Consider the following 23004-nt stretch of genomic DNA (forward strand, 5'->3'; position numbering starts at 1 on the left):
CACATCATGAAATAAATCCCACGGCTTGTCTTTTAATTATTAAATGTTTATTTTAATGTTTTCATATAAAGGAATGTTCAGGCGGTGCCATGGTGATGACAACATGGCGAGGACCTGTCAACAGCGTGATGAGCAGAAAAGTGAGCTCCGCCCCTCCTGTGCCGCCCTCCTGTGCAGGTACGTGAAGCACGCTTCTTTCAGCCATTTAGACCGATGCGGATGGAAGCTGGTTGGACGTTCCCGTTCTCATGGTGCTGGATCTTTTTTCTGTCACGTCAGGTCCCTGAAGCAGCGGTCAGTTCTTCCAGCGGATTTGCTGAAAGAAACGAAGCGAAGGTCAGGTCACATGATGCTGACCATGAGGCGCCCCTCCTCTCCTCACCGTGTTGTTGAGCAGCTGATCAATCTTCCGCTCCTCTGGCGAGCCCCTCTCCACCTTCCCCCTGTATCCTGCCAACAGCTGCCGGTCCTTCATGTCCCGGTATGTCTGATGGCCCAGAGACGAGACATGGTATGACATCATCAACAAACACTCTGGTTAGTGTAATGTACACCAGCGGCCAATCAGAGCCTCATTAGCCTGATACTCACATTGATGATGATGTCATGACACTTGTGTTTCTGTGCCAAACTGATCCTCAGGTCTGCGTCGTCCACAAGCCCGACATACTCCTGCAGCACCTGCCACGATCAGTAGTCAATAACGTCAGCCTCTAACAGCTACACTGTCAGTGATCGATGACACTCTTCCCTTCGGCGACCTCACCTGTGTGGGGGCAGAGTTCTTCTGCAGAATGTCGACGACACGTTGGAAGCTCAGTGGCGATTTCTTCCTGGTGAAGCCAAGCCAGTTCCTGCTGGTGAACAGAGCGTCTACATCTGACCACTCCTTCAGCTTCGCCCTCGCCGCTAACGCTGTCACAAAGTACTGCTTCTCCGAGATCTGAGGTCAGAGGTCAGCGACCGTTAGTGACTCTGAGGCACAGAGGTCACAGAGGTCAACATTTAAGAGAGTCACATGTCTGCGCTCACCCTGAAGGTCTGACGGATGTTCAGCGGACTGCTGTACGTTCCCTGCAAACAAATAACCCTGGTTCATATGATCTGGTTTAAATAATCCGATTCATGTAGTCTGGTTGGAATCATTAGGGTGATGTAATCTGGAAGCCTGATAAATGTGGTGTCAGTGCTGACCTCAGACTCTGTGTAGTGGTAGAAGCAGCAGTAGTACAGTGTGGTGATCAGTGGCATGTTGAGGATTGAAGCTCTTCTGGGAAACTTCTGGAATATTTCCACCTTCCCTCCACGTTCAGCCTGCCGGTCTGTCGCCTAGCAACAACAGAAGAAAGACTGGATTAAGCTGAATTAAGCAGCTGGTTGCTGGGGAGAATGAGTGAATATATTATGCTAGCCACTGTCTTTAATGCTAACTATACACTTTACTGAAAGTCAGTGTGAGGGCGTGGCCTTCGTGTGTTTGTTTTTAAACACCAGATTGTGGCGTTCTCGGGAACGGTCGCAGCGCTTCAGAGGATTCAGGAATAATGTTGACCAGAATCCAGTTTGACTTGGTTTCTGACCTCAATGATGATCTGCCGCTCCAACAGAGTGTAGTGGTCCTGAACGTGAGCTGCATCCTCAGCAGAAAAAGGAAGGCTTCAAAACAAACAGCAACACAAACTGTAAACACGCAGCTGACAGGAACACGTCACGGGAAAATGGAATCTGATCACCAGTCGTTTTATTGATCTGCAGTGATTTGACTGACGCTCTTGATAGTGATGCTCGTTGGGGGTGCGTCTCACCTGAGGCAGCTCTTCAAAAAGTCCCGCCTCTTGTTTTCATCTGCGATGCTCAGGTGTTCTTTATACTGCAGCAGCTGTTACCATGGAAACAAACAGGAAATAGCATGAGCATCCTGTCGAGCGTCATATGGACCATTAGAGACTACTACATACCGCCATGTCCTCTGTCCTGCCAAGAACTCTGAGGGACAGAAAAAGAAACATGAACCTGATGTGGATGAAGCTCACAGCTGTGAACAGGTGTGAACAGCTCCTGAATATGAACACCTGAGCAGCTCCAGCAGGAGCTTCTGTTCTCTGCTCTCAGTCAGATAGTGGATGAAGTGTCGCAGTGCCGTCTGTCTGGACTCCAGCTCCCGAAACAAGACCTCTGAGCAGGAAAACCCAAAGACTGGATTGGAATAGCAAACCAGGACCACAACCTGGGGGCAGAACTGATGGTCCATGATCAGGACTAGAATGCAGGTCAGCAAACTCACCTTTACTCAGTGTCCTCTTTAGATAAATCAAAACCTGAAACACAAACATCAGTCAGTCATCTCTGTGTGGGGTCTTCATAAAGGTTAAAGCTGTGTAAGTGAAGTTACAGCAGTGATGACGTTTCCATCGTGAGCGCTGACAGCAAAATCCAGCAGCAGAAGTTTATCCTGCAGAGACCGAAACTTCTCCAGAGACACCACCTGGAACACAGAACACGTAGGAACAGGTCCACTGCAGCGCTGCACACAGGCAAACACACGGGGGTCTTACCTTTCCTTGCTGCATTCGCTGGACAGTCTCTTCAGGCGACCAATCACTGACATAATCCTGACATCACAGCGTAATGACATCATCATTAGAACACCAGAATAAAAAACACCAGAATGTAATTAGATTACAGTCCACCTATTACCTTGTATTCAGATTTAGGTTTCCGGAGCTCAGGAGCGTAGAGCCTGACAGACGACTCGCTGAGCGCTAGAACACAAACACATTAGTGTTTCATCCATTCATGCAACAGTTCATTCATGCAACAGTTCATCTATTCATCCAACAGTTCATCTATTCATCCAACAGTTCATCCATTCATGCAACAGTTCATCTATTCATCCAACAGTTCATCCATTCATGCAACAGTTCATCTATTCATCCAACAGTTCATCCATTCATACAACAGTTCATCTATTCATCCAACAGTTCATCCATTCATGCAACAGTTCATCCATTTGTCCAATAGTTCATCCATTCATCCAACAGTTCATCCATCCATGCAACAGTTCATCCATTCATGCAACAGTTCATTCATCCATCCAACAGTTAATTCATGCAACAGTTCATCCATTCATGCAACAGTTCATCCATTCATGCAACAGTTCATCCATCCATCCAACAGTTAATTCATCCATCCAACAGTTAATTCATCCAACAGTTCATCCATCCATCCAACAGTTAATTCATCCAACAGTTCATCCATTCATGCAACAGTTCATCCATCCATCTAACAGTTAATTCATCCAACAGTTCATTCATTCGTCCAACAGTTCATCCATTCATCCAACAGTTCATGTATCCAACAGTTCATCCATTCATGCAACAGTTCATCCATTCATCCAACAGTTCATCCATTCATCTAACAGTTAATTCATGCAACAGTGCATTCATGCAACAGTTCATCCATTCATCCAACAGTTCATCCATTCATGCAACAGTGCATTCATGCATCCAACAGTTCATCCATTCATGCAACAGTTCATCCATCCAACAGTTCATTCATCCAACAGTTCATCCATTCATGCAACAGTGCATTCATGCAACAGTTCATCCATTCATCCAACAGTTCATCCATTCATGCAACAGTTCATCCATCCAACAGTTCATCCATCCAACAGTTCATCCATTCATGCAACAGTTCATCCATTCATGCAACAGTGCATTCATGCAACAGTTCATCCATCCAACAGTTCATCCATTCATGCATGTGTCCACTGTGACTCACAGTCAGTGAAGCTCCCCCCCTTGGTTCTTCCTGCAGTAAATCAGATCATGAACGCTTCAGTTGTGTGTTGAGGCTTCAGGTCTCTGTCATGTGACCTGTTCCTAGTCTCACCTGTCGCCCCTTTGAACAGAGAGCTCAGAGAGTATCCTGATTGGCTCTTGCTGACCAGTGTGTCTGCGGGGATTCTGGGGAAGGCGGGGTCTCTATCTGTCCTCTGATTGGATGCAGCTGTCTCTCTGACGGACCAGGATATACCTGAGGACACGAGACACACGTCATTGGACCGGACACTGCCCACAGGTGTTCAGGAAGAGACGAGTGAAGGTGTCTTACTGCCAACTGGCTCTCCACTCCAGCTGACCTTCTCCACGTCATCTTCATCGTCATCCTCCTCCACCAGCCGCCGGATGCTGTTCACCGCCTGCTTTGACTCTTTCAACTGAGAAAAAACACAACACCTGAACGTCTCACAGTGACCGACACACCTGAACGTCTCACAGTGACTGACACACCTGAACGTCTCACAGTGACCGACACACCTGGACGTCTCACAGTGACCGACACACCTGAACGTCTCACAGTGACTGACACACCTGAACGTCTCACAGTGACCGACACAGCTGAGCTGTAGTGTGAAGTAATTACCCTGCTGAACTCATCGTCTTCATCATCGAAGGTGAACGCTTTAAACTTGGAGCTGTTCCAGTAGTCTTCCTCGTCCGTTTTACTCTTCATCATCTGGACACAAAGGGTCAGAGTTAACTTGACACACGGATGGTGATTAATGCAGGAGCTCCGGCTCCTTTCTGCCTGCAGTCAGTCAGCTTTCTGTGTGACAGGATGTTTTGCTAATTAGCATGCTAGCATGCTACAGAAGTGTCCATTAGCTGAGAGAGTGACTATCGATGGGAAGACTGACGTCACGCCGCTGGCACCTAAACTGTGGCCCAGGACAAGGAGAACCCGTTGAGTATAAAACCGATAATCGATCAGATTGGATCAGTTTTACCTTCACTTGCTGCAAATCCGCCCCTTCTTCTTTTTCCTCCACAGTGACGTCAGTACTTCCGGCCGCGGAGGCTGCCGGGACCTGTAGTAAACATTACTGACCATGGTTCCCTGCAGACAGGAAGTGATGAAGCTCTGCTAACACCAGCTCACACAGTTTAACCCTTCACACTGACGGTGCCCAGCCAGGTCGGGTTAGGGTTAACTGTTCATTGGACCGCCAGCATTAGCACTTTATTCTGACAGACTGCTGCTTCCTGTGTGTAGTCTTATTTTGGAAGGCACCACAGGAAGTGGGTGACTCATGTTTCAGCTGCTGTCAAACGCTTGAATTCAGCCGGACGCTCGGTCCTGAGCCTCAGCCTGCATCGACCAGGATGGCCAAATGGGGGGAAGGAGACCCTCGATGGATCGTGGAGGAGAGAGCGGATGCGACTAACGTCAACAACTGGCACTGGTCTGTCTGTTATGATTGTTGAACCTGGACGTCACTTCTGATGTCACTTCTGATGTCACTTCTGATTCGTGCTGTTTCAAAACGTCAGAGACGTAGCCTGTTGGACCTCTGTAGACCATGTGACCACATTCATGTTTTCTAGTTGAATATTAGTTTGGGGGGGGGGTGTTAAGTTACACCCTTACTGAGCAGGTTTCCATGGCAGCAATAATGCTGCTTTATTCATTTTATTACTAGTGTGCTTGGAGTGCGCTGCTGTTGCTGCTGGAGAACCATCCAGAAGGATCCGCATGTGAAATGTTGGGATCAGTTATTCTGGTGTGTGTGTGAGACCTGGCAGCTGGTTCAGCACATGTCCAGATATTTTTAAAGGCTGTGATGTCAGAGCTTTTTAGGGCGACCTCCTCAGGCTAATTCTGGAGCATTCACAGAAATGTTAATGAATGTTCACGCTCCCTGTCTAATAGATGAATAAACTTATAACCTGAGCTGGGCGCCGCCTCCCTAAACAGGTTCTGTCTGTCTTTTCAGGACAGAGCGGGACGTCTCCAGCTGGTCTTCCGAACGCCTCCGTCAGCTGCTCCTCAGCATTCGGGTGGAGGGGCCAGAAGGAGTCTGTCAGCTGACCGACGTCAACAAGCTGGACGGAGAGGCTTCCATCAACAACCGCAAAGGAAAACTCTTCTTCTTCTACGAGTGGCAGCTGAAGGCTGGCTGGCTGGGTCAGTGATGTCACACAATGATCTATCAATATTTCTGTGATCTGCCGCACTCTGACATCACAGATGACCGCCTGTGTTTTCCTGCCTGCAGGCACCTCCTGCAGTGGGCTGAAGTACAGAGGAACTGTCGAAGTGTCCAACTTGTCTGACGAGAATGACGAGGACGATCTGGATGTGAGTCGGCAGCCTGATACGGATCTATGTATTGCGGACTGTATTGATGATCACGACCATGATTTTTTCAGATCTCTGTGTGTCTGTGTAAAGACCAGCCCAACACGCCGCTCCTTGACCTCATGAAGAGGACTGGGGTTCCGGAAATGCGCCGGGTTCTGGGCAAGTATGTCCAGCAGCTCAAATCAGGTGTGTTGCACATCAGGACCAGCCCATCAGACAGACGTATGATGATATCTGTAGTAACTGTGACCTCTGACCTCCCAGAGTTCAGTCAGGGTATGATCCTTCCCACCACCGATGGACCGAAGCAGCTTCCAACTGATCTGAGCCAGAAGAACCAGATCAAGACCAGCAAAACCCAGGTAAGATAAGATAACACAAGATAAAACTTTCTTAATCCCGAAGGAAATTCCAGAGGTATCAAGTTACATTAAATGCAGTTAAGTACAGAGTTTAAGCCACCTCTGTTCCTGACTTAGCTCCTTATAACGTTGACTAGATGTGACCTTTCACTTGTGTTCTCCTGCAGATTAGCCCCACCCACTGCCCTAGCCCCGCCCCCTGTCCCACAGGCATTCATATTCCAACCTGCAGCTTTACCCTGAAAGAAACTTTCCAGACCTCCCCTGATGAACTTTACAGGACATTCGTCAATCAGGAGGTACCAGCCAGCACAGACAAGGACAAACCAGGACACTTCAAGACAGACTGGGACAGACCAGTACTGACAGTATCACTGTAGTAGTCCTGTATACCATTATCCATTAACATGGTCTGTGGGTCAACAGTGCAGTAATGCTACTCAACATACAACCACCTCTGTGGGACTGACATCACCGCTTCCTCTCCCTGCAGTTTGTGGAGGTGTTTACAAGATCCAGGGCAGTGGTGGACAGTCGCCGTGGTGGGAGGTTCCAGATGCTGGATGGGAGCATCAGTGGAGAGTTCACACAGCTGGTGATGTCACAGCTGCTCAGCCAATTGCATGTTAATAAGTGTCTCACATTGTCATTGTAACTGAATTGCTGCTCCTCTGTGCAGGTCCCAGACCAGAGGATCCAGATGAGGTGGCGATTCAGGACATGGCCCAGTGGTGAGTCTTCCCGTTAGGATGCTGTGATGCATTCTGGGTTGTCTAAAATCCACCTGCCGCTACTTACAGGGTGTGCTGATATTCAATGGTCTGTTCTTCAGAGCACTATGCCACTGTCAGCCTGGACCTGAAGGACCAAGGAGATGAGACAGAGCTGAAGATGGAATGTCACGGAGTCCCTGCAGGGGAGGAAGAATCCACCAGGGAAGGCTGGACGCGTTTTTACTTCCAGGCTATCAAACAGATGTTTGGATACTGAGCTTGAACGCTGAGTACTTGGACCGGGCTGAGAGGAGGGTCGACTGTCACGCAGACTAAGGTGAAGGAATTCTCTTCGTGGAGCATCCATCCACCTCCTGTTTTCTCCTGAAGGTGCAGTTTACTCTCCTGCTCGGTGCTCTTTCAGTAGCTACAGGCATCCGTTACTAAACAGGGCCGTTAGCTCAGTTACAAGCCTGTGGTTCAGTAAGGCCGTCTGTGTGAGGACATCACGTGTTTTCATCGGTCCTGCTCTAGCATGCTGGCATTAGACACTCTCTGTAAATAAATCACTGCTTTGCTCTGTTTCTGTCACCTGGTTGGTCTCAGTGAGAACTTGTTGTGAGAGGAGCGGCTGATCCGGTTTTACCCGCAGCAAAGATCCACATGTTCCGCAGCCCTGCAGAAAGTGTCCCCAGGCAGTCCGACCAGGATGCCCCCCCTTTCTGTGGTTTTAGAACTCAGCATTGCTCCCAGAATCCCAGCTACAAAAAGCTGAAACACTTATCACAGATTATCACAGATTATAGCTATTACAAAATGTAATCTGAAATAATTAGCTCACAAATCTTTCCGAGTTTCTTTACTGAAAGGAATGTTTTGTGTTTGTACAATTTCAGACAGACTAACCAACAATAAACACAACAAAACATGGCGCAACACACACACACACGCTAAAAGTAAAAAGTCGATATAAAAATAGACACGTCTAAAAGCCTTTTTTTACAATATGAACATAGATCAATTAAAACGATCAGCTTTCAAATTAACACACATTAACTCTGCATCAAAATCAAAGTGCAGTGGGGATGTTTTCCAGGACATTTAAATTGATCACTGATGTATGTTATCGGTTCGTGTGGTTTCTGCATGGACGGAAGTCACCGGTCAGCGGAGCAGGGCTAAAATACATCCTCCTCCTCCACCTCACAGCCGTAATCTGGAAGACATCAATCCATTGATCAGTCACCGTCATTTATCTTTGTTCATCTAGGATTTTCAGAATGAAACCCTGGCCTGACCTCCGACAAGCTGCAGAGCACTGACACACTCCTCCTCCACTTCGACCTCCTCTTCCTCCTCCTCCACCTCCACAGGGTTTGGGGCAGCTTGGGGGGTGGAATGAGTGTCAGAGTCAGCTGGTTCAGCTGCAGCTGCTGTCGCCATGGTCACAGTGTTTTCTACCTAAAATGCATTTTTAACAATTAGCAGGTGGAGACTTCAGAGACAGATGGGTACAGGTGGAGACTTCAGAGACAGATGGGTACAGGTGGAGACTTCAGAGACAGATGGGTACAGGTGGAGACTTCAGAGACAGATGGGTACAGGTGGAGACTTCAGAGACAGATGGGTACAGGTGGAGACTTCAGAGACAGATGGGTACAGGTGGAGACTTCAGAGACAGATGGGTACAGGTGGAGACTTCAGAGACAGATGGGTACAGGTGGAGACTTCAGAGACAGATGGGTACAGGTGGAGGCATTCAGAGACAGATGGGTACAGGTGGAGACTTCAGAGACAGATGGGTACAGGTGGAGGCATTCAGAGACAGATGGGTACAGGTGGAGGCAGGAATGTGTTACTACTCACCGAAGAGGCGAGTTTCTTCTTTTTTGGTGTGGAGGAAATGAGGCGGCGGAACCTTAAAGAAAAGCAGAAGAAGAGCCACGACAATGAAGTCAGGGCTGTGGGCCAATAGGAAGCCTGGACACTAGTTTCCTCTGACCTAATCGCGGCCCACCAAGCTGTGGCTGTGACCTACCGTTTACTGATCATTCTATGATCATAATCTATAACTAACCATGAGGTTGGCCGTTCGATCCCCCGCCCTGGCTGCATGCAGATGCGTCCCTGGGCAAGACACTTAACCATAAGTTTCTTGAGGAACAAGTGCTTGGAGCAGGTAGAGCAAGGTGCTATATAAACAAAGGGTTAAAGCAAGGCTTTTCTTGAGGACATATGCTGCTCATCCAAGCAGGACCTCAGTGTGTGTTTAGAACAGCTCTGAATGTCCCCACATGTTCCCACCAAACAGAGCTGGTGGTCAACGGAGGAGCAGAGAAACGTCTTGAAGAGGACTCTACAAGTCCAGATGCTCCAACCTTCTGAATGAAGAAGACCCGAGGACCTTCATCAACCTATATAAATAAACAGCTTTTACTGTCGATCGTACCTCTTCCCCATAATGCAGGTGTTAGCCGCAAGGTCCTGGTTAGCTTCGCTGCTTTTTCTGCAGCGGCGGCGGTTGAGTCTTTTCTGTGAGGTGGTGGTGTTGGGGGGCTCATCAGAGGATCGGCTGGGACTTCCTGTCCCACAGTTCAGATCTCTGAGGACGTCATAGTTGATCTTACTTGAGATCTTCTTCTTCTCCAACATCTTTTCAATCGCCTCACTTGCTGTTGACGCCTGGATCTGCTCCCGCTTCTTATACGTCTTCTTCTTCTGAAAACACACGGAGAACTGAAGGGTTACTGTGAGCCCTGGTTCAGGAACAGGGAGACCATGTGTCACTCACCTTCTCCTTGTAGGTGCCCTGCTCCTTCTCTTTGTTTATCCTCTCCTCCTTCTCTGTCAACACAAACAGGATTAGCATTAGCATTAGCATTTATGGATGTGCTCTGTATTGATGCTGAAGATGATCTCTACCTTTCTGCTCCTGCAGGTATTCAGCATTCTGTTTCATCCACAGCTCTGTCTTCACCTGGACCTCCTTATCATTCAGGATGTACTGCACCACCCAGAGCCAATCAGAGAAGAGAGCTTCACATCCTGTACACATGGCCTTGCACATTACCAGTCTAACTTATCGTGAAGTGGAACTGACCTTGTCAATCTCCTGATCATCAATACCATTCAGGTCCAGCTCCCCGCTCTCTGACTGCTCATCTGGAAAAACAACAAAATGTTTCTGACTATGATGACATCACAGTGGCGGTGTGGAGATGTAAAAGTGCTCATTGTCACCATCAGGGCTCCCGCCTGCCTCTGCCTTGTCAAATGTCTGGAAGGTCTCCTGTAGGCTGAGGCTAGCAGCACTGGGCAAATTCCCCAAGATGATGGCCAGAGGAGCAACCTGATGTTGTGGCCCCGCCTCCTCCTGTGGCTCCACCTCCTCCTCTGGCCCCTCTTCCTGCACGCGGACATCATCATTGACTGTCTTCCTGCCCTGCCCCTTCTCTTCCTGGATTACCTGACTCAGGAAGTCCTGGGTCAGGTGCTCAGTGGTAGCGTGGAAGTCAGTGTCCTCCACTTCCTCATGCTCAGATAGTGAGGACAAAACCTCGTCATCCTCAGGATCTGAAAACCAAGTCAAAGACAAAGCTTACTTAGTGGTGGTGTTCCTGCAGATATGTTTCAAAGGTTTGAAGTGAGGCCTCTGGACTTTGTTCTCTTGAAGGTGTTCCACTGTTCTCCGAGCAGCTTTATCAGTTCTGTTTGGTGGGGAATCAGGTTTATATGTGATACATACACGTAACATACATATAAACCTGTGTCCCCACCAAACGGGTAGAACTGATGAAGCTGCTCGGAGGAGCAGCAGACAACCTGCAGATACTTTCAGGGTCATCTGACACAGAATCACTGACTGATCTCTTTGGAGTAGGCGGCGTAGATCCCTCTCAGTTTAGGCCGGCTCTTCTCCAGCTCAGTTTCAATCTCATCTTTGTAGCAGCTGATCTCTCCTGACGGAACACATGAAGAAAAGTTTGATCACAGCATCTGTTCTCATTGATCTGAGAGATTTACTATCAATAACTGACCTTCAACCTCATCCAGCTTTCTTGCCAGCTCCTGCTCCAGCTGCACAGCAGAAAAGAGCAGTTAGCTGCATTGATCATTAATCAGCAGATCAGTGACAGGGTCTACCTGCTGCATCTTGGCTTTGTGTTGTCCTGCAGTGAAGGAGGGAGGGTCACACTCCTGCTCCAGGTCTACTTTCATGAACTCATCGATGGTCAGCTGACTGGTAGGTGTGTCCTCAAACTCTGTCAGCCTGCAGGGAGACAAATGATGCTGAGGGTTCTGCTGCGTTCTGCTGAGATCTGCTGATAGCAGTCCTCACCTCTTCCTCAGCGTGGTCTGGCAGACCTTCACCACACTGATCACATCCCTTACTGAACGACGAAACTTATGCATCCGAGCTGCTACCAGGAGAGCTGAAGAAGAGGATTGCTGGGTCAGTTTGACATGGCGCTGTTAAATAACCAACACTTTGATGCTGTGGTGCCACCGTGCTGTACCTGCTCCACAGAGCCCAGAGGGTCGGCGTCCTGTGTGCATCCAGTCTCTCTTCATCCTCTGAACGAGACGAAGAGCCGTCATAGAAACCTCATGAGTCTTCATCCCAAACTCCAACATGTGGGCAAAGCGAGGGATGTACAGGCAGGGGTCTGAGGAGGGGAGGAGGGGGTGGAGAGGAGAAAGCAAACACACACTCATTGTGCAGCTGTCCATATGTACATGAAACATGTAAACATGTAAACATGAAACATGTTAACATGAAACATGTTAACATGTCCATATGAACATGAAACATGTTTACATGTTCATATGTAATATCATATGTTCATATTACATGTCCATCCAAAACATGTAAACATGTCCATATGTCCGTGTGAACATGTTTACATGTCCATATGAACATGTAAACAGTGCGGTCGTTGGGCAGGTAGTGCTTTTGTGCTTCAGGCTTTCAGCGCTCTGTCGCCATCTTCTGGAGCTCGCTGGTAAAGACGAAAACGGCAGCAACTCTAATGGCGTCCGGAGGCAGACAGCCGCGGTCGGACTGATTTTGACGGAGGAGCGACGGCCGACTAACAGGTAATCCACACACCGACACTCGGACAAGTACCCTGTCGTTGAACCAGATCCGACCTTCCGGTGACCCGCTGCAGGTCCGTGGGTCGGTGAAATAAAACAAGATGGCTGTAATGTGAAGAGAGCTGCTGCTGACGGTGCCATGTTTCTATGTATTGATCATTCATTGATGACGGAAGGAGCTGCAGTTGTGACCCGTCAAATTCTGATCAAGATCTGGATCTGCTCAGTGTGGAGCTGCAGGGGCCTGAGAAGGACGGAGGGGCCCCGACACAGAAATAAGATGACGTAGTACTCGCGTCATTGTAAAAGTCTGTTATTAAAGTGATGTAAACACACACACTTACAGATATATGAAGAGTTTGGGACGCTTCCTCCTGACACAGACTGTAGGAGCTGATTATTGACGAGTATCAGGTTGATCATTGGCCAGGTGGCACTAACTGACTGACCAGATGATACACCAGAGATTTTTGAAGGATTATGGGAATTCAAAGCAAAGTTCAGCTGTGGGTGTGGTGTCTGTGTATTTCCCCATAGTGGGACAAAATCTGAGTGAACTTCATTCCACTCAGGCCCTCCAGGTAATCTGATTTTAATCCTCAGAATCCTTTTTGACAGGAAGTGGCCATGCTGTGAGATGCTGACTCCACCCAGTGTGTGAGGACGAGAAGGAGCAGATGGCAGCCGAACTGTTCTCCACCAGCCTCCCTCACAGTGAGGAGGTGGAGGTGCTGGAGGCGAAGAAGAGTTTGATCCATTTCATTAACCCGGAGCCGACAGCCGAACATGACAGCGAGCGTGACGGTGTTCAGCCAAACAACAACAAAGACGGCAGCGCTGAGGAGGGGGACAGCTGGCAGGCAGCCCACCCCACTCTCAGAGAGAGGTACACAACAACACAACAACTGGGGGAGTGTTGTAGCACAAAGTGAGGTCAGCAGGACCATGGGGGGCTCCCTTCAATCCGCCACAGCAGATTCTGCTGCAAACTGAGCCTGGTCAGAGGCAGGCTGTGGTCAGAGTTTAAATCAGCCACAGAAGCTGCGGCTCCTCCACCGAGCACCCACTGTAACACACTATACACAGTACAAACATACTTTTACACCTGTCTGACTTTTCTGCAGCGTCACATTATTAAGAAGTCAAATCTTTAAAATCGTGCTTGCTGCAGCTGTGGTGCTTTCATACCATGATGAGATCTAGATATTCTCCATATCAGTTTATAACCAGCGTGGTATCACCACACTGGTGATCTCTGATCAACCACTTTGTTGTCTCTAACCCTGAACTAAGGTGCCTCTGTAGAACCGGCTTTGTGGTGTAGCTCACAGAGGTACACCCTCAGCCAGACAGTGCCGTTTGTTTGTTGTTGACATTGTGTTGTGTATTTGTGGGAGCAGGAATGCACTGATGTTTAACAATGAGCACATGGCGGACGTTCACTTTATCGTTGGTGCTCCAGGAGACACTCAGATGATTCCAGCTCATAAGGTACAGTCCTGCTGACAGCCTGCTTCTCCTCGTAACGCTCCTCGCTGTCCTCGGTATGTCCTTGACCTCTGCTTCCTGTCTGCATCACAGTATGTCCTGGCGGTGGGTAGCTCAGTGTTTGGGGCCATGTTTTATGGAGATCTGGCAGAGGGGCAGTCTGTCATTCACATCCCTGATGTGGAGCCAGCAGCTTTCCTCATCCTGCTGAGGTGAGTCCAGATGTTTGAAATTCAGCTCCATGCAGGTGAACTTAAGCCAACTCAGCGTCCCCTGTGCTGGAAGGAAAAACTCCATGTGGTAATTGTTACCAGCTGTGTGTCATGTCCGCACTGCTCAGAGGTAATTCCCCTATCGTGCTCCACAGTCGACAGATCCTGTCACCACTGCCAGTGTGCCCTCTCTGTCTTGTACGATGTCTCGGGTGTCTCAGCTCCTAATCCTGCTGTGTGCTTTGTCCCAGGTACATGTACAGTGATGAGATCAAGCTGGAGGCTGACACCGTGCTCGCCACGCTCTATGCTGCTAAGAAGTACATCGTCCCTGCATTGGCAAAGGCCTGCGTCACCTTCCTGGAGACAAGCTTGGAGGCAAAGAACGCCTGCGTCCTGCTGTCTCAGAGCCGGCTGTTTGAGGAGCCTGAGTTGACGCAGCGCTGCTGGGAGGTTATTGATGCTCAAGCTGAGCTCGCTCTGCTGTCTGAAGGGTTCTGTGAGATTGACCTGCCTACACTAGAAATCATTCTGCAGAGAGAAACACTTAACACCCACGAGATTGTGGTGTTTCAGGCTCTGCTGAGGTGGGCAGCAGCAGAGTGTCGGCGCCAGGGCCTGGTGGTTACACCAAGGAACCAGCAGGTAGTGCTGGGCAAAACTCTGTACCTGGTACGAATCCCTTCCATGACACTGCAGGAGTTTGCAGATGGAGTGGCACAGTCGGATGTGCTGACACTGAAAGAAACTCACAACATCTTCCTATGGTTCACTGCCACCAATAAACCCAGACTTGAGTTCCCTGTGGTGAAGCGGGCCGGCTTGGTGCCACAGAAGTGCCACCGTTTCCAGTCCTCAGCATACCGCAGCAACCAGTGGCGCTACAGGGGCCGGTGTGACAGTATCCAGTTTGCTGTCGATCGAAGGATCTTCATGGCAGGGCTAAGTCTCTACGGGTCAAGTGGAGGGACGGCCGAGTACAGTGTGAAGATCGAATTGAAGAGGCAAGGAGCTATTTTAGCCCAAAACCTCACCAAGTTCCTGTCAGACGGGTCCAGCAGCACCTTTCTGGTGTGGTTTGAACACCCGGTCCAAGTGGAACAGGACACCTTCTACACTGTAAGTGCCGTCCTGGATGGAAACGAGCTGAGTTACTTCGGCCAGGAGGGGATGACTGAGGTGCAGTGTGGGAAAGTGACCTTCCAGTTCCAGTGTTCATCGGACAGCACCAATGGCACCGGTGTGCAGGGGGGGCAGATTCCAGAGCTGGTCTTCTACTGCTGAATCAGAACCATCGAACAAAGAGACAAAGCTCCTATAGCTGATTGGACTGCCACAGTAGAACTGAAAGTGTCTGGCTGACAAAATAAATGATCAGTGCGAATGACACTGTTCTTGTTGATGGATGTTCTGCAGTAACACAGTTGTAGTTTCTTACAGCCTCAATGAGATGTCACATGGATCAGTCTCCTTCAGACTTGTGTATTAAGTGCTCAATGGAAACTGCAGCTCTTGGTAGACGGGGGGGTTCAGATATATTTACTATTAAACTGTCCAGCCCTCTGGTGGTTTCTCAGTAGTGCCTGAAACCTCCACAGTGGTGGCGGCTGAACTCAGACTGCTACTTCCTCCACACATCTGTGGCTTGTTTAAAGTGTGTTGAGATGATGCCGTCATGAGTCATCCAATGAGATTGTTTCAAACGTGGATAACTCATGACATGAAGTAGCAGAAGTGGTTAACAGCCTGCTTGGTTCCATTCAGACCTGTACCGGGATCAAATGTTTCCCCAGAAATTAAATTACCTTGAATGAGTAAAGGTCTTACCGATTGCAGGAGCATTGATGCAGAGCTCACGAGCCAACAGCAGGAAGGTCTTTCCCAGGATGTAAACATTTACCTGGACACAGAAAAATGAGGTCACACCTGTCAGCTTGCTGTCAGCTGGTCTCATGCAGTGTGAGTATCAGGTTCAGCATGTCCAGGACATGTTTGACTATGTGGTATCACTCAGTCTATTGACTCATGTCAGGCGGTTATCAGCTTCAGCTAAAGTAACAAACCGATTGTTGCACTGCAGCATCGTCAGGACAGCGGCAGCTGTTTTTTATGATATCGTATGTTCTTTCTGCTGAATAACTACCTGCAACAGGTCGCTCAGGTCCAGCAACATGTCTGATACACAGTTTAGGAAAACAAGGTCACAGTGACTGAAACCTAGCTCTAATAAACATCATCCAAGCTCAATGTGTCACTATGGTTGCTAGGATACGTGGGGTCCCCTCGGTGCGGCACACTAGGTACAGACACGCTGCGATGACGTGCTCTGTCTTGCGTCCTCGAGTTAGGTGTTTGCTGACGACCAGTTTGAAGAAGTTGAAGGCTGTGTCCAGGCAGTGTTGATTAAGTTGTAGCTGACTGCCTAGCTGCTGGATCTGACGCTTGCCTGGAAACAGAGTATTGATAACACCTAAACAGTAAAGGTACATACAGTACCATTCAAACGTTTGGGGTCACTAAACACAAAAATGTTTTGTGTTTGTGTTGTGAAGATAACAAGTATCAGACATACAGTCTGGACACTGTTCATGTGGTAAATGACTGTTCTAGTGAGAAAAGGCTGATCTAAATGGGATATATACAAAGGTACAGGGGCCCTTTCCCAGCAGCCATCACTCCTGTGTTCTGATGCTACATTGTGTTAGCTAATCGTGTTAAAAAGGCTCATTGATGATTAGAAAACTCCTGTGAAATGATGTTAGCACAGCTGAACTGTTGCTGATCAGAGAAGCTGTAGAACTGGCCTGTGACCCCAAACCTTTGAACGGTAGTAAATGTCAGGTTAGCAGTACTCACCACTCTGGAGGGTCTGTGCTCGGGACTCTTTACCAACACTGGTGTGGAAGCCAGAACCAAGAAGAGGAGCCTTAACCGGACCTGCTTACAGATGGACTCAAACTCAGTAAACTGGATTCTAAAATCATTAATGGACAGTTTGAATTAGCAGCTGATGAATCCATCAGTTTGATTAGTGATCTAACACAATTTGATGGATAGGTGGCAGCACCTCCTGTTTGTACAACTTTTGCTGCTGTGAGTTTACTGAAGACGAGCAGCTGGAGGTAAACTGCATTTGCTGGTTTATTCTCACTGTACTGGAGTTAACCTGATGCTATTTTTAAGTATTTCTGTGGCCATTGACATCTGGCTACTGGCAGCAGTGTCTTTAAACTGCTTTGTAAGTTTAAGTGTAAGCATGATTCCTAATTGCAAGATAATCGGGTGGACGGTGCTCATATCAGGCTGATCCAGATGAATCTGTTCTTTAAGCAGTTGCTGCTGGTGGGGATGGTTGACTTGCCAATGGCCTGCAGTTTCAGTACATGTTCACACACATTCACCTAAACAGAAGATGGTTATTTATCCTAAAGGGTTTCAGAGATAAGTACGATCTTTCCTCAGATTTGTGACGGTGCCTGACTGCTGTGGGGTGTCACCCAAGCCCTGAGCCCTCTGACTGGAGAGGAAGTAAAAGTCAAAGCTTCAGTCTCGCGGTGAAGCGCATGCTGCTGGACATATGTACTACCACCTCCAGAGGATTAGGTCTGGTCCAACAAGGTTTCCCGTTGACCTGTTCTTTTCCTCCTGCTCTATGAACACTGCTGTATGTAGACGGCTGCAGCAGATGACACTGAACGCTCACAGCCCCAACCATTAGACCCCGAGGATGTTTTATACATTGAATAATTGTGTTTGGGGAAATAAGTCATTTAAATAAATGGATCTATTAGGTATTCTACAACGATGTAAATAAACCAGTAAACATGTCAGAAGCCTAGTTAATGTTATGAGGAAATATTTCTCACCATCAGCAGAGACGAACTGTCCCACAGCAGAGGAGACGCCTCCGCTTCCCTCCACAAACTGGACCTCAGAGACGATTATGTTGTCCTCCAGAACAGAACCACAGCCAGTACACACCGCGCTGCCCCGGGCTTGGTCCACATCAATGTCAGAACCCCCGCAGGTCTTGCACACACGGGAGCTCATGGTGGAGGTCAGAGGTCACCTGGTGGAGTCAGCAGTTTTATCTTTAAGACACCAGACCAACGTCGAAGAGACCCACACCCTCACCCCCACAGCGGACCCACACCCTCACCCTCACAGCGGACACACACCCCCACCGCGGACCCACACCCTCACAGCGGACACACACCCCCACCACGGACACACACCCTCACAGCGGACACACACCCCTCACCGCGGACACACACCCCTCACCGCGGACACACACCCTCACAGCGGACACACACCCCTCACCGCGGACACACACCCTCACAGCGGACACACACCCTCACAGCGGACACACACCCTCACAGCGGACACACACCCTCACCGCGGACACACACCCTCACAGCGGACACACACCCTCACACCCTCACAGCGGACACACACCCTCACCGCGGACACACACCCTCACACCCCCACAGCGGACCCACACCCTCACCGCGGACCCACACCCTCACAGCGGACACACACCCACACAGCGGACACACACCCTCACCCTCACAGCGGACACACACCCTCACCACGGACACACACCCTCACCCTCACCGCGGACACACACCCTCACAGCGGACACACACCCTCACCCTCACAGCGGACACACACCCTCACAGCGGACACACACCCCTCACCGCGGACACACACCCTCACCCTCACAGCGGACACACACCCCCACCGCGGACACACACCCTCACCGCGGACACACACCCTCACCGCGGACCCACACCCCCACAGCGGACACACACCCTCACAGCGGACACACACCCTCACCGCGGACACACACCCTCACACCCCCACAGCGGACACACACCCTCACAGCGGACACACACCCTCACACCCCCACAGCGGACACACACCCCCACAGCGGACACACACCCTCACACCCCCACAGCGGACACACACCCTCACCGCTGCCCCTTCTACCGAAACTAAATCCAAAATGTTTCGTTAGTCACTGGAGGTCTCGAAGCCGCGACGTTGAGAATGAGTAAATGTCGCCCTTCAGCCAGGAACAGCTCCACCGTCTCTGTGTGAGCGAGGCCCACGGAGCTCGGCTGGTCCGGTCCGCTCACCGACAGCAGCCACAACAACAGAGTCCTGGTCGGCAGTTAAAAACTAAGGGAGCCCGTTCAAGTGTCCAGGTTCAGTTTTGTCGTTAGGCCTCACTATATTTTTTACATAAACGATCAGCTATGTTGATCGATAAATATGTTTTTGATCACAGATTCATTTCTCAGTGTTCATCAGTGTTTTGATGGTTGTTGTTTCCCTGTGCGCGCTGTAGTGACGTCACTGGGCATTCGACAATATCGCGCTGGAAGATAACACATAAAATATGCTGCTGGGGCTTGTTTGTAGGTCATCCTCGTTTTAATGTTGTAATACAGGCGTAATTATGTCATCTTGGTTCGATAAATCAGCAGGCTTGGTTTTTACGACAAGTACTCTGGAGCGGCCACCCCCACATAACGGGCGGAATGGTTACAACCGACGACTCGTGATGACGTAGATGTTTGAGCGGGTTTTCATATTGCTGCTGAGCCGTGAGGGAGTCTGCAGACTAAACGGAGCGACCTGAAAATCAAGCCGGCGAACAACCGGCCTGTCCGACAAACAACCGACCTGTCCGACAAACAACCGGCCTGTCCGACAAACAACCGACCTGTCCGGCGAACAACCGGCCTGTCCGACAAACAACCGGCCTGTCCGACAAACAACCGGCCTGTCCGGCGAACAACCGGCCTGTCCGGCGAACAACCGACCTGCCCGGCCGTTTCTTCTCCCCGTGGCTCCGGAGGCGTCATGTCCTCAGGGAGATGGACTGGGATCAACTGCAGCTCGGCCCGAGGATCACCGCCGCCGTGAGGAGAGGTGAGTCAGGGTATGTTTTCAGCTCTTCCCCTGACTGTGCGGTGCTCACTACTCTGTAAACACGTTCAGCGGTTCTCTGCTTCACTCCCTCGGTAATTTGGTCCATATCATGTTTTAACAGACCAGGTGATTAACCTCGAGGCTTGTTTACAGTTGACATTTCATAAAGGTGTATCACTGCTTCTAATCTTATCAGCAGCTTCACACCGAACCATTAATATAAAGTTTGTTAAATATTTTTGATGTTTTTTTACCCTTTGTAATACAAACCTATGATTTGATGACTGGCAAACACTATGTGCAATATTTTAAAAGATTTAGGTGCCAAGAGGGTTACTCGATAGGAAGCTATCACAGTCTTGACTTGGTCAATAATTGATAACATTGATTTTGATGTAATATTATTAATGAAGTAATGAGAGATTATTAAAATAAACTTTTTACCCTTAGGCTCCACACGGGTCCCTTTCATTAAAGTGCAATAAAATGCTTTAGATAAGAGTCAGACACACATACAAAATATATTTACCACTCATTTATGGACAGATGAATTCCTCCCTCTCTGCTCAGCTGTATTGATATTGACATTGTATCAGGTGTATTTGGGCAAAGCATTAAAACATATCACGATTACCGTATATCAAATGTTGTGTTCATAATGGGAGTCAATGGGCCCAAATTGGACACGAACAACAATAGTGTAGGTATAGAAGTACATCTCCTACCAGAGGTCACTAACAGGCGGTCCGTGGCCTGGGTCCGGACCCAGAAGCTGTCAGATCAGATCAGATCATCCTTTATTAGTCCCTCAGAGGCGAAAATGCAAAGACATGGCTGCTGCTATGCAGTGTCATACAAAGACCTGCAAGGCGCGCCACACAAGAGATGGTTTGCTGTTGCAATCCGTACATAACACAATCACAAAGTAATGCTGGAGTTCAGTTCACCTCAACTACTGGTCCCTCAGATTCAGAAGAAAACCAGCAGAAGTGGCCGATGTGCCTCTGCTATGACCCTGCTATGGTCAGTGAGGTGGCTATCCGTTCTGTATGACTTTCCAAGCACCTGTTTTCTCAGCATGTGTTGCTATGGTGCATCACGGTATTGGGGCTCCACTGGTGATGGCGTTTTTATGGTCAGGGTGCCTTCGCCTTACTCAGATTCAACAGACTCATAGTTCACATGTCAAAATTAGTTGAACAGGATTTCTGTTGATAGAACCTGTTTATGTTGGCAGCATGGTCACCACATGTCTGTGTCCTCCTTCAGCTGAACTGAAGTCCTTCAGGGACGTCTTGTGTGCTACTGGTCTGGACCTGCAGAGACTCACTGGTTTGTCCCATTCTGACATCCAACAGCTGCTCATCGCTGCCGCCGCCACTTTCAGGAGGCGCCCTCCAGTCACAGGTCAGAGTGCCATTGGACGATGGGCAACATGTCAGATTGTGTATTAAAATTCGTTTGTGTTTTAGCCCTCCAGCTGCAGAGGGGGGAGTGTCGTAGTCTCGAGTCCGGCCTGAGACTCAGCGTGGGTTGTCCTGTGCTGGACCAGCTGCTGAGGGGCGGTCTGCATGTGGGGGGCATCACTGAGCTGGCAGGAGAGAGCGGAGCAGGCAAGACCCAGCTGGCCCTGCAGCTGTGTCTGTCTGTGCAGTACCCAGCACAGCATGGGGGCCTAAGTTCAGGTCAGTGAATGCAGAGTCAGGATTGAGCGCTGGTCAAAGAACACCGTCACTCAGGTCAGTACTCTGTGTTTCAGGAGCGCTGTATATCTGCACTGAGGACTCATTCCCCATCAAGCGCCTGCAGCAGCTGATTAGTGGACAGTCCTCTCTGCGCTCTGATGTCCCGCCCACTCTGACCAGCAGCCTCCAGTTTAGTGACCATGTTTACATCGAACATGCTGCGGACCTGGTGAGTTTTATGACCTCACATTATTGATGGCGGCTGAATACGAGCTTACATCTACGGCCATCTGCAGGATTCCCTCCACCTCTGTCTGTCCCGTCGTGCCCCCCTGCTGCTGGCTCAGGGTTTGGTGCGCCTCCTGGTGGTGGACTCGGTGGCGGCTTTGTTCAGGTCTGAGTTCCAGGCTGATGATTGGCTGGAGAGGAACAAACAACTGCTAACCTTCTCTTCCAGACTGCACCACCTGAGCTGGGAGTTTACCACACCTGTGCTCTGCATCAACCAGGTAACATGCAAACATGCACTGTCTCTGTTTTCTTTGTGTGTGTGTGGTGCAGTTGTGTTTCCTCCAAGGATCAATATCTATCCATCTATCTAATTAATACTAAAGGCGATACAAGGACAATAATGATTTATTTTAAAATATGTGAGGGTGTGTTTACATTATGATGTTTTGTGTGTCTGTGCACCGAGTGTCGATGTTGATTCTGTCCCTCACATATAGTAGAACTGTATTGACTTCCGTCCTTACAGGCCGACGATCAATGACCCTAAACGTGTTTTAATATTTCAGGTCACAGATGTTTTCAACCAATCAGACAACAGTTTGGTGTAAGTACCGTTTGTTTGATTGGTCCCATGATGTTTGTGAAATGGATGAACTCCTTTTTGCGTTTCTGTCTCAGTCCCTCTTCCTCTAGCGTGTCTCCAGCTCTGGGCTTGGCCTGGGCCAATCAGGTAATGGTTCGGCTGCTGATGCGCCGCCTCCAGGCGACCATTTACCGCAGTAATGAGAGCAGCACACTTCGCAGGTTGGAAGTGGTTTTTGCACCTCACCTTGCCCGGGACGGGCAAGCTGCTGCCGTCTGGAGGGAGGGTGTGCGAGGAGTCCTGAACTCAGACTAAAACTAAAGAAGTCTGTACAATGCTAAGTTTATCTTTGCAAAGGACAAGTACAAAACCAAATCAATGTATGTGTATAAACAGAATATTCTACTAAATGTATGTGGACTGTTTCAATAAATAGGTTTAAAGCAGCGGTTTTCTAATTGATGTTCGGCTGGTTCCACATGATTGACAGCATTCATGTTTATTGCTGAATCATTATTTAGACCTCTCGGCCCGGAAGTAGACTTCAAGGTC

At 49.1% G+C, this 23004-nt stretch overlaps 5 protein-coding genes across 9 annotated transcripts; 3 read left to right on the top strand and 2 right to left on the bottom strand.

Moving 5' to 3' along the window:
• Nucleotides 1-25: 25 nt before the first annotated feature.
• vipas39 (VPS33B interacting protein, apical-basolateral polarity regulator, spe-39 homolog) lies at nt 26-5116 on the bottom strand. 2 transcript variants are annotated; one of them, XM_028396858.1, is made up of 19 exons: nt 4790-5116; nt 4426-4518; nt 4114-4219; nt 3892-4035; nt 3781-3810; nt 2698-2762; nt 2556-2612; nt 2393-2485; nt 2285-2318; nt 2073-2175; nt 1959-1986; nt 1806-1879; nt 1581-1656; nt 1195-1329; nt 1033-1074; nt 767-943; nt 592-681; nt 383-487; nt 26-316 (listed from the first exon to the last, which is right to left on the bottom strand). In XM_028396858.1, the coding sequence occupies exons 2-19, from the start codon at nt 4516-4518 to the stop codon at nt 296-298; spliced, it is 1473 nt and encodes a 490-aa protein (XP_028252659.1). In that variant the 5' UTR covers nt 4790-5116; the 3' UTR covers nt 26-295. The 2 variants fall into 2 exon arrangements, with proteins under 2 accessions (XP_028252659.1, XP_028252658.1); XM_028396857.1 differs by having other exon boundaries at nt 26-487.
• Nucleotides 5046-7803, top strand: ahsa1a (AHA1, activator of heat shock protein ATPase homolog 1a). Its single transcript, XM_028396898.1, has 9 exons — nt 5046-5245; nt 5777-5967; nt 6059-6141; nt 6213-6330; nt 6409-6506; nt 6674-6805; nt 7000-7101; nt 7186-7237; nt 7339-7803. The coding sequence occupies exons 1-9, from the start codon at nt 5166-5168 to the stop codon at nt 7494-7496; spliced, it is 1014 nt and encodes a 337-aa protein (XP_028252699.1). The 5' UTR covers nt 5046-5165; the 3' UTR covers nt 7497-7803.
• LOC114428443 (BTB/POZ domain-containing protein 6-B-like) lies at nt 7422-15405 on the top strand. Of its 2 annotated transcripts, none has more exons than XM_028396860.1 (5): nt 7422-7556; nt 12935-13202; nt 13717-13807; nt 13898-14016; nt 14268-15405. In XM_028396860.1, the coding sequence occupies exons 2-5, from the start codon at nt 12994-12996 to the stop codon at nt 15298-15300; spliced, it is 1452 nt and encodes a 483-aa protein (XP_028252661.1). In that variant the 5' UTR covers nt 7422-7556; nt 12935-12993; the 3' UTR covers nt 15301-15405. The 2 variants fall into 2 exon arrangements, with proteins under 2 accessions (XP_028252661.1, XP_028252660.1); XM_028396859.1 differs by lacking the exon at nt 7422-7556 and adding an exon at nt 12185-12316.
• LOC114428428 (transcription factor IIIB 90 kDa subunit-like) lies at nt 8062-19360 on the bottom strand. 3 transcript variants are annotated; one of them, XM_028396829.1, is made up of 19 exons: nt 18991-19360; nt 17883-18085; nt 16873-16953; nt 16289-16462; nt 16160-16191; nt 15844-15916; nt 11737-11886; nt 11559-11652; nt 11363-11489; nt 11257-11296; nt 11083-11178; nt 10460-10792; nt 10320-10381; nt 10142-10223; nt 10011-10063; nt 9669-9937; nt 9086-9137; nt 8518-8680; nt 8062-8435 (listed from the first exon to the last, which is right to left on the bottom strand). In XM_028396829.1, the coding sequence occupies exons 2-19, from the start codon at nt 18064-18066 to the stop codon at nt 8398-8400; spliced, it is 2103 nt and encodes a 700-aa protein (XP_028252630.1). In that variant the 5' UTR covers nt 18067-18085; nt 18991-19360; the 3' UTR covers nt 8062-8397. The 3 variants fall into 3 exon arrangements, with proteins under 3 accessions (XP_028252630.1, XP_028252629.1, XP_028252631.1); XM_028396828.1 differs by having other exon boundaries at nt 18985-19360; XM_028396830.1 differs by lacking the exon at nt 8062-8435 and having other exon boundaries at nt 8541-9005; nt 18985-19360.
• Nucleotides 19361-19384: 24 nt separating this feature from the next.
• Nucleotides 19385-22850, top strand: xrcc3 (X-ray repair complementing defective repair in Chinese hamster cells 3). The gene is made up of 7 exons (XM_028396896.1): nt 19385-19953; nt 21223-21360; nt 21426-21638; nt 21713-21867; nt 21935-22147; nt 22436-22473; nt 22548-22850. Exons 1-7 carry the CDS (start codon nt 19899-19901, stop codon nt 22765-22767), a joined length of 1032 nt encoding a protein of 343 aa, XP_028252697.1. The 5' UTR covers nt 19385-19898; the 3' UTR covers nt 22768-22850.
• Nucleotides 22851-23004: the final 154 nt, after the last annotated feature.

This window comes from Parambassis ranga, chromosome 24 (genome assembly GCF_900634625.1).
Source record: "Parambassis ranga chromosome 24, fParRan2.1, whole genome shotgun sequence".
NCBI classification, from domain to species: domain Eukaryota; kingdom Metazoa; phylum Chordata; class Actinopteri; family Ambassidae; genus Parambassis; species Parambassis ranga.